Genomic DNA, 15,876 nt, shown 5'->3' on the forward strand with positions numbered 1-15,876 from the left:
GGAGAAAGTTTCAGTGGTTTGGATAGAAGATCAGATCAGCCACCACATTCCCTTAATCCAAAACCTAATCCAGAGGAAGACCCTAACTCTCTTCATTTCTATGAAGACTGAGAGAGGTGGGGAAGCTGCAGAAAAGTTTGAAGCTGGCAGAAGTTGGTTCATGACGTTTAAGGAAAGAAGCCCTCTCCATAACATAAAAGGGCAGAGTGAAGCAGTAAGGGCTGATGTAGAAGCTGTAGCACGTTATCCAGAAGATCTAGTAAGATAATTAATGAGGGTCGCTATACCAGACAATAGATTTTCAATGTAACTGAAACAGCCTTCTGTTGGAAGATGCCATCTAGGACGTGCATAGCTAGAGAGGAGAAGTTAATGCCTGGCTTCAAAGCTTCAAAGGACAGGATGACTCTCTTGTTAGGGGTTATGCATCTGGTGACTTGAAATTGAAGCCAATGCTCATTTACCATTCTGAAGAATCCTAGGAACCTTAAGAATTATGTTAAATCTACTCTGCCTATGCTCTATACATGGAACAACAAAGCCTGAATGACAATATTTCTGTTTATAACATGGCTTATTAAATCTTTTAAGCCCACTGTTGAGATCTACTGTTCAGAAAAAAAGATTCCTTTCAAAATATTACTGCTTATTGACAATGTACCTGGTTACCCAAAAGCTCTGATGGAAATGTACTATGAGATTAATGTTGCTTTCATGGCTGCCAACACAAAATCCGTTCTGCAGCTCATGGATCAAGGAGTATTCAACTTTCTCACATCTTATTATATTTCTTAAATAATATTATATATTAAAAAAATATATTATATATATATACATTTTACATATGTTTCTGTCACGTTGTAAGGCTATAGCTGCCATAGATAGCGATTCCTCTGATGTATCTGAACAAAGTCAATTGAAAACCATATGGAAAGGATTCACCATTCTAGATACCATTAAGAACATTTGTGATTTCATGGGAAGAGGTTGAAATACCAACATTAACAGGAAGTTGGAAGAAGTTGATTCCAACCCTCATGTTTGACTTTGAGAAGTTCAAGACTCTAGTGGAGGTAACTGCAGAAGTGGTGGAAACAGCACGAGAACTAGAATTAGAAAGGGAGTCCGAAGATGGGACCGAATTGCTACAATCTCATGATAAAACTTCAACAGACGAGGAGTTGCTTCTTATGGATGAACAAAGAAACTGGTTCCTTGAGATGAAATCTACCCCTGGTGAAGATGCTGGGAAGATTGTTGAAATGAGACCAAAGATTTAGAATATTACATAAACTTCGTTGATAAAGTAGCAGCAGGGTTTGAGAGGGTTCGATTGTGAGTAAAATCGTGAAAGGAAGAGCCAATCGATGCAGAACACGTCACTGTTGTCTTATTTTAAGAAGTTACCATACCCACCCCAGCCTTTGGCAGCCACCGCCCTGACCAGTCAGCAGCCTTCGACACTGAGGCAAGACCCTCCACCAGCAGAAAGGTTATGACCTGCTAAGAGCTCAGATAATGGTTTGTTAGATTTTTTAGCAATGAAGTATTTTAAAATCAAGGTCTGTACATTGTGTTTTTTTAGACATAATGCTACTGCACACTTAACAGACTACTGTATAGTGTAAACATAACTTTTATACGCACTGGAAAACCAAAAAATACATGTGACTCGCTCTCTTGCCGTATTTGCTTTAATGTGGCGGTCTGGAACTGAACCTGCAATATCTCAGATGTATGCCTGTACTGCACATTACTTTTCTTCTAGGGCTATAACTCTTAAAAACTATACTATCACATTTTAAAAAGAGCTCTAAAGAAATAGTTTCTTATCTCAGATATATATGAATCATATAAAACTAATCTATCTTATAGGATGGCCTCAATTCTTAGGAGAAATCCTAGCAAGGTATTTTACACTATAGACAAAAACTATAAGACATGGCAAAATGCAAAGTAAACAATATGGAAATTAATTTGCTTGGAGATAGAAATAAAAAGAATTCTTCCAAAAGAATTACAAACAAACACACACCAGGAGCTTGGGATAGCTGGGCAACAGACAAGAGGCTGCATGACTAGGCCTCAGAAGTTGTCGGGTCTGATATCGACATATGTGCACATATGACCAGTATCTGCTTTTCTATTCCTCTGGTAAAATTCATGACGTCACAACCTCTACAGTCCCTAAGAAAGCTCTTACAGTAACATTTAGAGAACACTGAGTACTGAATTGGGTTTATGAGGAGTGTTTTCTATTTTGAACTATATATTATTTGTCTTCATTGGATAGGAAGCTTTTGAATGACAACAAGTAGTTTTTTTCTTTTCTTTTCTTTTTAACTTTCATCACACTAAAGATTTTGGAAAAAAAATAATAAAACTAGCCTTTACAGTTCTAAGATGACAGATGTAATTACAGGTATGCATTTATTAATCTCTGACAAAATATCTGTATATATAAATAAAATTTTTCTTGATAAAACACTAAGATAGCAGGTGTTTAAACAGTAGTGATATATAGAAACAATCTAAGTGTCCACTGGTGGATGCACAGATGAAAAAATGAGTTATACATATACAATGGAATATTATTCAGCCATAAAAATGAATGAAATTTTGCCATTTGTGACAATGTGGATGGACCTTGAGGGCATTATGCTAAATGAAGTAAGTCGGGCAGAGAAAGAAAAATACCATATAATTTCACTTATATGTGGAATCTAAAAAGATGGATGGTTGCCAGAGGTGGCAGGGGATGGGAGGAGAAATGGGTGAAGGGGGTCAAAAGGTAGAAACATCCAGTTATAAAATAAATAAGCTATGCAGATGTAATGAATACCATGATGACCACAGTTAATAACACTGTATTGCATATTTCAAAGTTGCTAAGAGAATAGATCTTAAAAGTTCTTATCACAAGAAAAAAAATGTTTTAAACTACGTAAGGTGATGGCTGTTAACTAGACTTACTGTGGCAATCATTCTGCACTGTATACAAATATCAAATCATCATATTGTATGCCTGAGACTAATATAACATTACATGTCAATCATACCTCAATTAAGTAAATAAATAAATAGTAGTGATTATATAGTCCAGTATTACAATGAGCCTGGTACTAAGTAAATTTTGAAATTTAAAGCCTTTGGTATTTTGTCAACTGCTATTAAACTCTATAAAAATGTAGTATGAGATATAATTCCCATTCTTAAAATAGCCTAGGAAGAAACATTTAAGAAGCTAAATTAAAGAATGTGATAGTGATCATTTAATTTAGATATTAAATTATTGAGTGAGCTAAAACCCCCTTCTGTGTCTTCCATCTGACTCAGGGTAAAAGCCGAAGTCCAGCTCCACATGACTGGTTGATGTATATGATCCTATGGTATATGACTGTGGTACATATTATGTGGCTATGGTGTATCCTCTCTGACTTTATTTCCTCTCCTACCACGTACTTCCCCATCTCCCTTACTCTCCCTACTTCAGCCACACTTACCGTTCACTGTAACCTTGAACTCACCAGTTACACTGCTTCTGACCCACTGTACTTGCTCTTCTCTGCTTGAAATGTTCTCTCTACAGACATCGTCATGGAAAACAGCTGTCTCCTTTAAATCTTTGCTCAAGATATTTTATTTAGAATGTAACACCCTTGTCACTGATATTTCAAATGCCCCTCATTTAATTATTTTCCCTTTGGCACTATTATGCAACTTACTGTACATTACCTATCTTTTAAAACTTCCAGTATAATGTGAGTTCTATGAGGACAGAGATTTTTGTCTGTTTTATTACTGTAACAGTGCATAGCACATGGTAGGTGCTCAATAAATATTTGTTGAATAATTGAATATATATATATGAAAGGATTTCATAGCATATAATCTAATCCATTTTCTCTGTTGCTGCCAGAATCCCTTCAAGCAATATTCCTAGCAATACAGTTATCTAGGTTTTGCCCAAATGTATCCCAACCCAATTAGCTAGCTGGTAATAAACAACAATTACAAAGTTCTTGACACATTTAACTCTCACTGAAGCGAATGAGGTAGACAGTATTATCCTCATTTTACAGAAGAAGAAACCGAGGCACTGAGTGTTTCAGGTATCTTATTCAGTGACAAACACCTAATTACATCTAGAGACAGTCAATTTCATTGTCATTGTAATAGATATTTTACTGGCCAGAAGTTCTTGAGTACATTTGGGCCCAAAATTGTTTTCTCTATAGCCTGCCTTAAAAAGAGGAAGAAATACAATATAAATGGATAACTTAAAATCTTCTGTATCTCTCACACTAGTATATTCAGCAGTTATGTCATATTATTGGCATACCTTAAGCTGTGGTAACAGAACAACCACTTGAACGCCAACAATATTCCAGTCACAAGATGAGGCACATTACATATGCCCTTTCACTTAATAACTACACTAATTTTATGAGGTGATCACCCCCATTTTGAGGACTCTGAGCCTCAGAGTAGCATCTTCTCTAATATAACACACATAAAAAGAGGGCTGAGATTTAACACAAATCTGCCTAAACTAACAACAAAACCTCTAAGCATGTTCACATGAACTGCCTGAGCCAGTTTTTTGTTTTGTATACATGTAATTATCTTTATGATCTAAACACAGGACTTAACATTTATTGCTGATAAACTTCATTTCCCTGGTTTAAGCTTATGATTTCTACCTATAATTACCTTTGGGGTTTTTATTTTGCCATCAAATGTATTAGTTATCCTTTAAACAGCAAAAATAAGCACACCTTCTCTTTCAATTGTTTAAACAGGAAGTTTAACTATTTAAAATGTTCAACAAAGCATAATCATATGTTATTCAGTATTGTAACCCACTAACTGAGGCACACTACATCAAATTAGTATCAGGCCACAAACCGACCCACTAGGTACCATGCTTTAATCCAGCAGTTGGCAAATGTTTTCTGTGAAGGTCCAGATTGGGTTTTGGGGCCAATCTGTCACAACTACTCAGCTCTAATATTGAAACACAAAAGCAGCCATAGATAACACCTAAGCGAATTAGCATGGTGCTGCTCTAATAAAACTGTACTTCAAAAACAGGCAGTGGGCCATGAGCCAGATTTGGCCCACAGACTGTAGTTTGCTGACTCCTGACTTAATCTTGCAACCATCAAATTGAACTAGGTATATAGGTCACTTCCACCTGTCTGGTTCACAAAAGTATCATGGAATTCTTTATCAAATACCCAATTAACTTCAGGAAATATTATGTCAACAGGCTGCCATGAACTATCAATGTAGCTACCAGATTAAAAAAGTAATGCTGATTTTGGAACAACTTACTTTTAGTGAATTCCTGCTGATTTCTATTATTATCTCTATTTTCAATATGCATGTAAGGCATCAACTACTTAGCAAATCATTCTAGAATTCTGACTGACTTGTAAATCAAATTTACTGATTTGTAAAATATTTGACCTTCATCAATTGGGGGTACCATTTACAAATTTTCTTTACAAATTCCCTTGATATCTTTTCATTATTGCTTGGTTTGCCTTATTTGCATAATGTGGCTTAAACTTTAATTTCTCTTTATTATTTTTCATAATTTCCAGAGAGAAAAATCATTCTTAATGGAGAGCTGAGAAACAAAGTGATTTAGTTCTATACTCTATTTTTCAACTATCATTGCAAATCATCCTTAAAGTGGTGTCCTAATCCTTCCTTAACTATATTTTCACTGTAACCAAACATTTTGCTATATTTCTCATTTTGGAGAATTCAGCCTTAATTCAACACAGTACTTACTGATCTATGCAACATTTTTATCCATCCTTGACTGTATCCCTTATTTCTTATATAGTCTCTTTCATTTCTTATAAGAAACACAAAGACAGAAATTTCAACTAGTACTACTGGGCTATTTCTCTTTTACTGTCTTATCGAAAATATTGACGACTTGACAGTAACTGCAATTGTAGAGCCCAAAACTTCATTTTTAGAGCCTCCTCTCTATAACTTTTGAACATATCTTTCCTAAAGTCTAGATACAGCTTTGTGTATCTAATTTCCTTCTTTATTAAATTCTATATTTATCTATTTCCAAGCCTAAGTAAGTACTTTTTCTCATGTGTCTACTACTTTCACATCATTAGATATTATATTCAGAATAGAAATTTCCTTTTTGTGTCCTTCACTGAGTGAAAAAGTGGCCAACAAACCAAGATGTATATTATCACGTTTCACTTTTAACAGAATTAAGACTATCAGCAGATATATATATATATATATATATATATATATATATAGGTAGTTGAAATACTTTATCACTACCTGTCCCTGTGAGTTTCATAATTTTTATTATGAAAATACTGTAGATATTTTATACAGCTATAAAATATTTAAACTTAAACAGTAACATTTTATCTTATAAAATAATTTGAGTGCCATCTTATTCTTTACGAAAATATATTAGCACCTATTAGTAGAAAAAAACCCCAAATCTCTCCATTCATACTGATGTATTACAAAAGATAGAAGGACAATTTCATGATACTTGGGCTACACTTCAAGAACGTATTATAAAATATACACTTTAGCAAAAATATCATTTTCATATCAATGCAATTAAAGAATTTTAGTACCAATTATTCTACATTTGATTTCATTTGAGATATAAATATTTTAGAAGGCACAAATATTCTTAAAATGTTAAAGTATGTTTTAAAATAATGTTCTTTTAATTTTTATTTAAAACATAATCCTAAATATTGTTCAAGTGAGCATAACAACCATAAGTAAATATCTTAAACCGATGATGAAAACTCAAGTAAGTTCTCTTGTGCCTAAACATGTAACTCTTTAATACAAAATGAAGCAAATAATAAAATGAATAATATTGTAAGGTTTACTACAGAATAAAGTAGAATGCAATGGAATTCAAGAAAAAAAATTTTAAATCACACGGTAGAACTGGTCTCTATCCTTGAATGAATTTAGGTATTTAATTTCCAGTAATTTTATGTAAACTATGATGAGGTACCAACAAGAAAAGAAATTAATTAATTTCAGGAGTAATAAAACTTTTACTACTCCTCTGTCAAGACAATGTTTAACTTTCTGACACTAAATGTTGGTTCCTTCGCTTTATAAAGAAACTGGATTGTGACACAAACATTTCAATAGCTGTTTTCATATACATATTATGAGATGAATTTAAATAGTGAGTATATTATTTTCGATATAGGATGCTTTAATAGGCTCTTCTAAAAATAAATGAGAAAAAATAATTTTACAGACAAAATACACTGTCATGACTTTACCGACATGGAATAAATAACTTACTTAAAAAAGAAGAACGGAGTTTTTTCACAGATTCAGAATATAAGCTAGAAATGCCGCACATGCAAGAAGTCACAATCAGCATACCTTAGTGAAGCAATGAAAAGCAGAAGGAAAAAAAAAAAGGAGACAAAGATACTAGAATGGTATGGTTGGGACAACAATTTCTGCTGAAGATAACACATGACAAAATGATCACACAAACAAAAACAGAAAAAAATATTCAACTATCACCAAAATGATAGTAAGGTCTACATCCCATCACCTTTTTCTTTTCTTCTCTCATGAATTATGAGAAGTATTTAGTATCAGCTAATAATGTCCTGAAAGCAACTGGGAAATGAATCTCAGAAAGAATTTTAATTCAGAGAGATTGAGTTAGAAAGTATAGATCAGAGCTTCCCGATGGCATTCTGCAAATGGGTTAGGTTAAAAGTCTGCCCCAGATGGAGTTCCCCTCAATCCCAGGTCCAGCTGGGCAGGTCCTGGGGAGTCTGGAGCCCAGAGGCCAGTTACTGCTAGAGGCCTCATTAATATATCCCTATATGCCAGAGATCCAATGCCATTTTCTGTGTGTGCCATGAGGTTTGGAAAAAAAAAGGTGAGGTGTACTATTATAAACAGCTAACTATACATGTGTTCCATGAGGAATTAGTATTAAAACATTTAAAATAAGACTAATTACCTAGCAAACACAAAAGAATGCTATGGAGAGAATTCTTAATGGATCTGGGCTTGCACTGAATCAAAGCTATCAGAGAACGCTGTATTTCAGAGTTCAAATTCACTTTTGCATCTACATTTTTTTTTCACATGGGAAATGATTCCTTTGAATTAAATAGTCAAAACAATAAACTGTTGGTCTCACAACACTAAACAATAAAAGGGACAGAACTGTGAAATTAACTTTTGTTCTGTAATAATGGGATGAATTTTCCTGTCATTATAATTTAGCTAAAGAAGTGTGAAACTGTGGTTCTTTCCCAATATTAAATAAAATCCTAGAATATTAAAAACAAAAGCATAAGCTAATAACAACACAAAACAAAAAGACAGGCTGATACAGTTTATACAAACAGATGAAATCAGACAAGCTATCTACCCAATGGAAGTACTTATATTCACAGAAGTAACAGCATTTATGGAAATCCTAAAGCTCAGGACTTTTTTCTTCTTACCTCCTGAAGGCTGTCGAGATTTACGAGGAGATCGGGGTTCTCTCCGATAAGGATCACTGGAGCCGCATAATTCAATAGTGCCCAGGTTGAGGAGTACTGCTTTCTGGAGGTAGTCAACCATTGCAATGCCACTACAATTGCCAAAAACTACCCTAGGAATAGGGAAAGAGCAAATATTTTAGCACAGATAAACAGCTACAAGAAAACATATTGCAGTCTACAGGGCTAAAAAATCATGATGGGTCTTTAAGAAAATTCCTTTTGAAACAAAAAACACTATTACGGCCATGCAAATACAGGTTACATACGCCTTCTGATGGAACTGTGCAGATTTTCTGTAGATATTAATGATTACAAATTAATATAGAAAAAATTAGGCATAGGAGTTGAAACTCAACCAGGGACATAAATCTCCACACTAGGCAATATGACATCTATTTTTTTGGACTTAAGGGTATTTTGAATGCCTCAGGGGAAGACATTCCCTTCCACTAGGGAAGTAGGGGATTATACCTTTGGAAAAGTTTTGGTAATCCCTATAGTCAAGAATAAAAAGTAGAAAGCATAAATCTTGGAGGCCTCCCTTTGGACTATTCCAAATACCTTCTCAATTATGAGTCGGGAAGTACAAACCAACTATGAATAAAGCAACTATGAATAAAGGAATTTTATTCTTTTAAGATCCCTTAAACCAGGAATCGAAAGCTAAAATATATAGAGGGGCTATATAAGTAAGTAAAACAGGCCAACTAAGGACTGTGGTGAACTGGAGAGTGGACAGCCCACCTAAAGAGGGGAAGCTTCAACCCAGTTCCTCCTGACTACTGCCGAACAGAAATGGAGACATGGGCCAGATAATCAAAGTTTTCAATTAAAGCTCTAAATATGGATTTTCACATTAAATAGTCTTGGCAACTAGTTCAAATTTAAAAAATACACAAAAAAGGCTAAACAAAATATATCTGTGAACCCAATGGGGACTGTGATCAACTGATTTGCAATTTCCTTTGAAACTTCCTATTGGTTCCTTTTCTTATTCCCTGTTTCTCTTATGGCTGTGGGCAGTAAAATATTAAAAAGGGGAACGTTTAGGCTTCCCTGGTGGCGCAGGGGTTGAGAGTCTGCCTGCCGATGCAGGGGACACGGGTTCGTGCCCCGGTCAGGGAAGATCCCACATGCTGCGGAGCGGGCTCGCTGAGCCTATGCTCTGCAATGGGAGAGGCCACAACAGTGAGAGGCCCACGTACTGCAAAAAAAAAAAAAAAAAAAAATCTTAAAAGGGGAACGTTTGTGTTCTACATGGTGGGGCCCAAATTAGAGAATACTATCTCAGACTACAGCCAGTCTTAGCTGGGTGCACAACTGCAAGAGCTAGAGTAGGTGGTAGTAGCTATAAGGAGGAAGAAGAAAGATGAATGAGTCCCTAGGGCTAGAATCAAGGAAGGAGACAGTGACCTACACATAATAAATAGCTCTAGACTGAACAGTTAGCATGTTGTTTCTCTTATACCACAACGTTGATTTTTACTATTTACAACAGCCAGGACATGGAAGCAACCTAAGTGTCCATCGACAGATGAATGGATAAAGAAGATGTGGCACATATATACAATGGAATATTACTCAGCCATAAAAAGAAACGAAATTGAGTTATTTGGTGTGAGGTGGATGGACCTAGAGACTGTCATACAGAGTGAAGTAAGTCAACAAGAGAAAAACAAATACTGTATGCTAACACGTATATATGGAATCTAAAAAAAAAAAGACAAAGAATGGTTCTGAAGAACCTAGGGGCAGGACAGGAATAAAGACGCAGACGTAGAGAATGGACTTGAGGACACGGGGAGGGGGAAGGGTAGGCTGGGACGAAGTGAGAGGTGACATAGATATATATACACTACCAAATGTAAAAGAGATAGCTAGTGGGAAGCAGCCGCATAGCACAGGGAGATCAGCTCGGTGCTTTGTGACCACCTAGAGGGGTGGGATAGGGAGGGTGGGAGGGGGACGTGAGAGGGAAGAGAAATGGGGATATATGTATATGTTTAGCTGATTCACTTTGTTATACAGCAGAAATTACACACCATTGTAAAGCAGTTATACTCCAATAAAGATGTTAAAAAAAAAGACCCAACACAGCCAAAAATGAATAAATAAATAAATTTATTAAAAAAGAAATCAATCTATCCTAGTATAATAAAAAGTATGTACTACTAACACTATATACTTGAAGGCATGAATTGATAAATAAAAATACACCTGTAGTATAGATGAATACTTAACTATTACTATGCCTTTACAATTTACACAAGTTAACTATGGAAGGAGAAAGAACAAATTATACAGCTATGGTTCAACATTTATAGAATCAATTTAGAACATAGTCTTCTGGGTTGATGTTGTTAGACCTTCATTATACCAAACATTAACAAGGAAATTATTTCTCAGAGTACTTCCAGGAGAGGATAGATTCACTGGTCCATAAGGTATTTAACTTTGAATCAGGCAGCAGTATAAGCATATCCAGAGTAAATTATTCAAAACAGAACTATGTTCCAAATAAACACTGAGTTTGGTCTGAAATTAAAGTTATACAACATCTTTTTAAGTGATACTATAATAAAGATCATTCTGTTTTTAAAAATATAAAAATGCATGGAATACGATGAAGAGACCGAGAAACACAGAAATTATACTCACAATCCATAGGAAGAATTAACTGCCAGACTGGTTATTTGTTGCGGTGGTTCTCCACTCACCCACACCAACTGAATAACTAATTCTGTCTGATAACCTGGAGACTGCTTAAGTGGAGAATTTTTAACTCTGTAAGAAAGGAAAGCATGTTACCTGTTAACATGTTACCTCTTCAATTATCTTATTAGCCTATGTAATTATAAAGTCACCCATACATAACTATATAAAAAATAACTTTATATATACAATTGTAAAATATAAAAAATGTCACAATCAGAATCCTGTCCTCTATAATCATTTAGTCTAGTTGGAGATGAGACACCTAGATAAATCACAAAAATAAGAAATTATATGTAAGCTCCACATATAAACTGGGGAGGGAGGGGAGAAGGGAAGGGGGAGAAGGGGAGGAGTGGGTAGAGAGGGATGAAAGAAGAATAGGGAAGGATGGGGAGAAGAATGCAGAGAAGCAGCCACTTAGGTATTAAGAGGAAAAAAATCAAGTTAGAGAAAAAAATCCAAGTTAGAAAAGTAGGCTTAAAACTTGAAAAAGGTATGGTATAACTAAATGAAAACTGGCCCAAAACATAAGGAGTTAAGGAAAAAGTATAAAAAATGTGCGCAATTTGTTTTTGTTTGTATAACCACTTTTACTATTAAAAAAAATCTTTTTTGACTTTGAGTTGGTAGTAGTTTTGATTGCAGACTCTTCCCCTAATAACTGCTGCATAGTGTTAAAAAAATTGCTTTTGCAAAAAATATGCCAACAAGATAAAGAAGTAGGAAAACCCATAGTCAAAAATTAACAAGTGTCTAAGTTTGGTCACAGTGGAAGGTGTGTCTAGTAACAGTAAAAAAAAAAATCACTATAGCGAGACAGGCCAGGGCCAGACTTTCCAGGGTCTTTGAGGTCCAGCTGCAAAGGTTTGATGTTGGTTTGAGTCTTGGTTGAGTTTGAGTCCTGGTTCTGCCACTTACTAGTTGTCTTCCTGTCTAGAAGTGGGAATAATATTACCTAATCACAGTATGACAGCACTGTGAGTGCCTATGAAAGAGTTTTGTCAATGGTCAGATTATACAAAAGTAATACATTTTCATTATTAAAGTATTAAAAGCCAGTGAAGATTTATAAGAAATATTTTGGAAAGATTAACCGTAGAGGCATGCAAGACAAAGTACAATGAGACCCATGCGGAAGTTCCTGTGATCCTTGTGATGCGAAATAATAAGGTAGATTTCAAACACATGAGGTAAGTTCTCAAAAGGGCTCGTAAATTCCATTAAGGTAGACACCTTGCAGTTACTTTTAACATTCTGGCAGAGGCAGTACTCAATATTTACTGAATGAATGAATGAGCTGGAGGCTGATTAGAGATAGAGGAGGGGAGAAAAAGAAGACAGTGATTCTAAGTTCCAAAAAAGAAAAAAAGAAAGATAAAAGATGTCAAGATGAAGAGCCAGTTTCAGAGGAAGATGTGGTTAACTTTGAGGTAGGATCTTCAAGTGAACTATTCAGCAAACAGTTATACTCACTTGTACTGAGTGAGTTCATACAAAACTTATACTGGTTAAATTTGTTATAAGCATGTTAGAGGGAGTGAAGGAGGGGTGGTTTATAAATGTGAGACTTTCTAAGGAATAAAGTTACTTAGATATAATACCTTGTCATACTTGCAAACTTCAAGTGATTTTGGAAGATAAAATTTTTTTAAAATGTGAGCAATTTATTTGTGACTACTTTTACTATTAAAAAAAGTCTACTTTTACTTTAAAGTGAGAACATTTTTGATTGCATAGACTCTCTCCAGTAATTGTTCTTGCAAAACATATATAAAGCCTGGTTACTCCAACAATTCTTGGGGCCTCTGCTCTGGAGTGAGTGTATAAAGGAAGGACAGCAGGAAGTCTATTCGATGTTCAATCTCCTGACACTAAACTCAGAGAACCCTTTGGATCATTTACTTGGTGCTTCTAGTGAAGAACACCATGACACCAGACTTTTTGCTGTCCTACTTGCTAGACTCACTCTAGGTAAGAAAACGGTCAGGATGTTGCCCAAATTTCAGAGTAAACGTGAATCACCGAGGGTACCCCTAAAACAAACTGAGTTGCGGTCACATCTGCCTGTGCAAAGTCTTCAAGTTAATACACTCAGAACAGTACACTGGCTGATGCAGAAGCTTTGATTTCCCTCCGGGAAACACCCACTGCTTGGCTACAGCCATCCCTCTTGAAAGACAAAAATAAAGACTGAGTAGCATTTCACCTCCACCAGAGACAGCCTCTGTTGATATAAGCACAGCCTGTAGAGTCTGAGTGTGCTATTTTCTCCCTGTATGAATTAGATAAGGTTCAAGGAAGCGTCCACCCTCCCTCTGGCATATTTAATGTGCACATTAGATTAGATTCTCAAGAGCAGAAACAGGCATTCAGGGATAATTTTAGAAGTGCATATACGGGCACATTTAAGATGTAAGTGATGAAGACACACAGAAGTCATGGAATTCTTATTTTACTTAGTTTCAAGGAACAAAAAAGTTCTAAAGCAAAGATAAGTCAAACTTGCTGAAAAATCCCCAATTGGTAAAAAATTAGAAATCGAATCAAGAAATGATGAAATATGTTAGATTTTAAAAATACAAAATGGGGGTTGGGTGGGTGTTACGTTTAATGTCTACAATGGCTATATGCAAGTTACCATTTTAATATTTTTAATATATACAAATTAATTTGTTTACTTTTTAAAGATAAAGGGTTGAACTTTTATAAAAAGCTCTGTAATTTGTACAAATGTATTTTAAATGTCAAAATAATGTCTGGAGGCTTTGTAGTTTCAAAATAATTTGTAGGTTTGGACTAACACCCTGCAAAAGCACAACTAAAATACTTAAATAAAACCAAAATTTTATTGGTAAAAGAAGTAAATTGAATAGCTGCTTTTAAAATGTTTCTTCAGAAAAACAATTACTGTACAGGGAGGGATGGAGTGGGAGGCTGGGGTTAGCAGATGTAAGCTCTTCTATATAGAGTGGATAAACAACAGGGTCCTACTGTATAGTACAGGGAACTATATTCAATATCCTATGATAAACCATAATGGAAAAACATATTAAAAAAAGTATATATATATATGTATGTATAACTGAATCATTTTGCCATACAGCAGAAATTAACACAACACTGTAAATCAACTAGACTTCAATAGGAAAAAAAAAAAACAACTCCCCAACCCAATTATGTACAAAAACATTTTGTATAAAAACAAACAAAAAACATCTAAGTATTAGTTATTTTCACATCAATTTAGCTATACTTATGACTTTTAAAAATTGGCTTTTGAGATTGTGGACTAAAACAATATGAAGTTAATAAATAACTGCATTAACCTGAAAACTATTAAAATGGTTAAAAAAAAGAAATGTAACTCAAATTGCCTATGATTTTAAAAAGTCACTAGTGAATGTGTGGATTTTAGACAAAAATCTCAAACTTGTTACCAGAAATACGTTACCAAAATAAACCTCAAAGACAAATTGTACTTTATATGCTTATAAAAATTAAATTGACAAAAAGCAGGAGAAATACACATTAAAATCAGAAGAAATGACATTAACAAAAATTTTACAAATTTAAGTTTAAAGTAAAGTAGTACAGAATAAGTAACAAAAGGGAAAGATGTAGAATTCTTTTATTACCAAGTCTCATTCTATCTAAACATATGCCAGACTGTAGCAGAAAGGAGGTGTGTGTATATATACCTGACAGAGAAAGGAAGGGGAAGGGGAAAGGGAAGGGGAAGGGGGAGGGGAAGGGGGAGGGGAAGGGGGAGGGGGAGGGGGGGAGGGGGGAGAGAGGGAGGAGAAACTTGAGACCTTTCTGAGAATGTACTGATAGGTGCTTAACCTCAATGCTTATATTCGTTAGGTCAGATCAGTCTCTCATCCTTGGCGTTACTGACATTCTGAACTGGGTCATTCTTTGTCGTGGGGCACTGTCTTGCACACCGTAGCGTGTTTTGCATCATCCCTGGCCTCTACACACTAGATGCCAGTAGCACCCCTTCTTCCCGTTGTGACAAATAATATCTGCAGACATTGCCAAGCACACTCTGAGGAGCAAAGTCATCCCCGTTTGAGAACCACTGGCACAGAACACACAACCTCAAATTCATGTAAACATATAAAGCAGATTTAAAAAAAACCAAACTCTACTTTTCTATAGATTTATATCACAAGTGATTGTCACGTAAACCAATCTGCCTTATCTCTGGGGTGAATGCAGTTTTGATTACACGGATATTCTCCACAGGAACTGCTGAACCATTCACCAATAAAAGATTCTAGCAGATCTAAAGCCAAAACAGTATAAAGCCCGGTTCTGTTAACAAATGCAAACTGTCTTTCTCGCCACCGGCCCCAGCTTGAACCTACTACAGCCTGGTTTCTGTCCCCCACTCTTGTATTGAATCTCTGACATTTTTCACAACCAGTTTTCAGTCACTGCCCTAACCGACTTCTCTGTAAATGTAATACTTTTAATAAGTCTTCATGAACTCCTTCAATGATTTTAACTCTTTCCTCTTTTCTTTCTGTGCCATATTTAAGGCACGTATGCTTAACAAAATTTAACCACTCAATAATATAAATTGGACAGAAAAAAAGGAAAA

At 35.2% G+C, this 15,876-nt stretch overlaps 1 protein-coding gene across 3 annotated transcripts in view; it reads right to left on the bottom strand.

Moving 5' to 3' along the window:
- STXBP5 (syntaxin binding protein 5) overlaps positions 1-15,876 on the bottom strand; it is a 165,153-nt gene that overhangs the window by 54,364 nt on the left and 94,913 nt on the right. For all 3 annotated transcript variants that reach the window (XM_065889248.1, XM_065889250.1, XM_065889249.1), the window contains exons 17-18: positions 11,214-11,339; positions 8,514-8,665 (exon numbers count right to left, since the gene is read on the bottom strand). In XM_065889248.1, coding sequence (XP_065745320.1) covers positions 8,514-8,665; positions 11,214-11,339 — 278 coding nt within the window. The remainder of the gene's footprint in view (positions 1-8,513; positions 8,666-11,213; positions 11,340-15,876) is intronic.

Source organism: Phocoena phocoena, chromosome 12 (genome assembly GCF_963924675.1).
Source record: "Phocoena phocoena chromosome 12, mPhoPho1.1, whole genome shotgun sequence".
In the NCBI taxonomy this organism is placed as follows: Eukaryota; Metazoa; Chordata; class Mammalia; order Artiodactyla; family Phocoenidae; genus Phocoena; species Phocoena phocoena.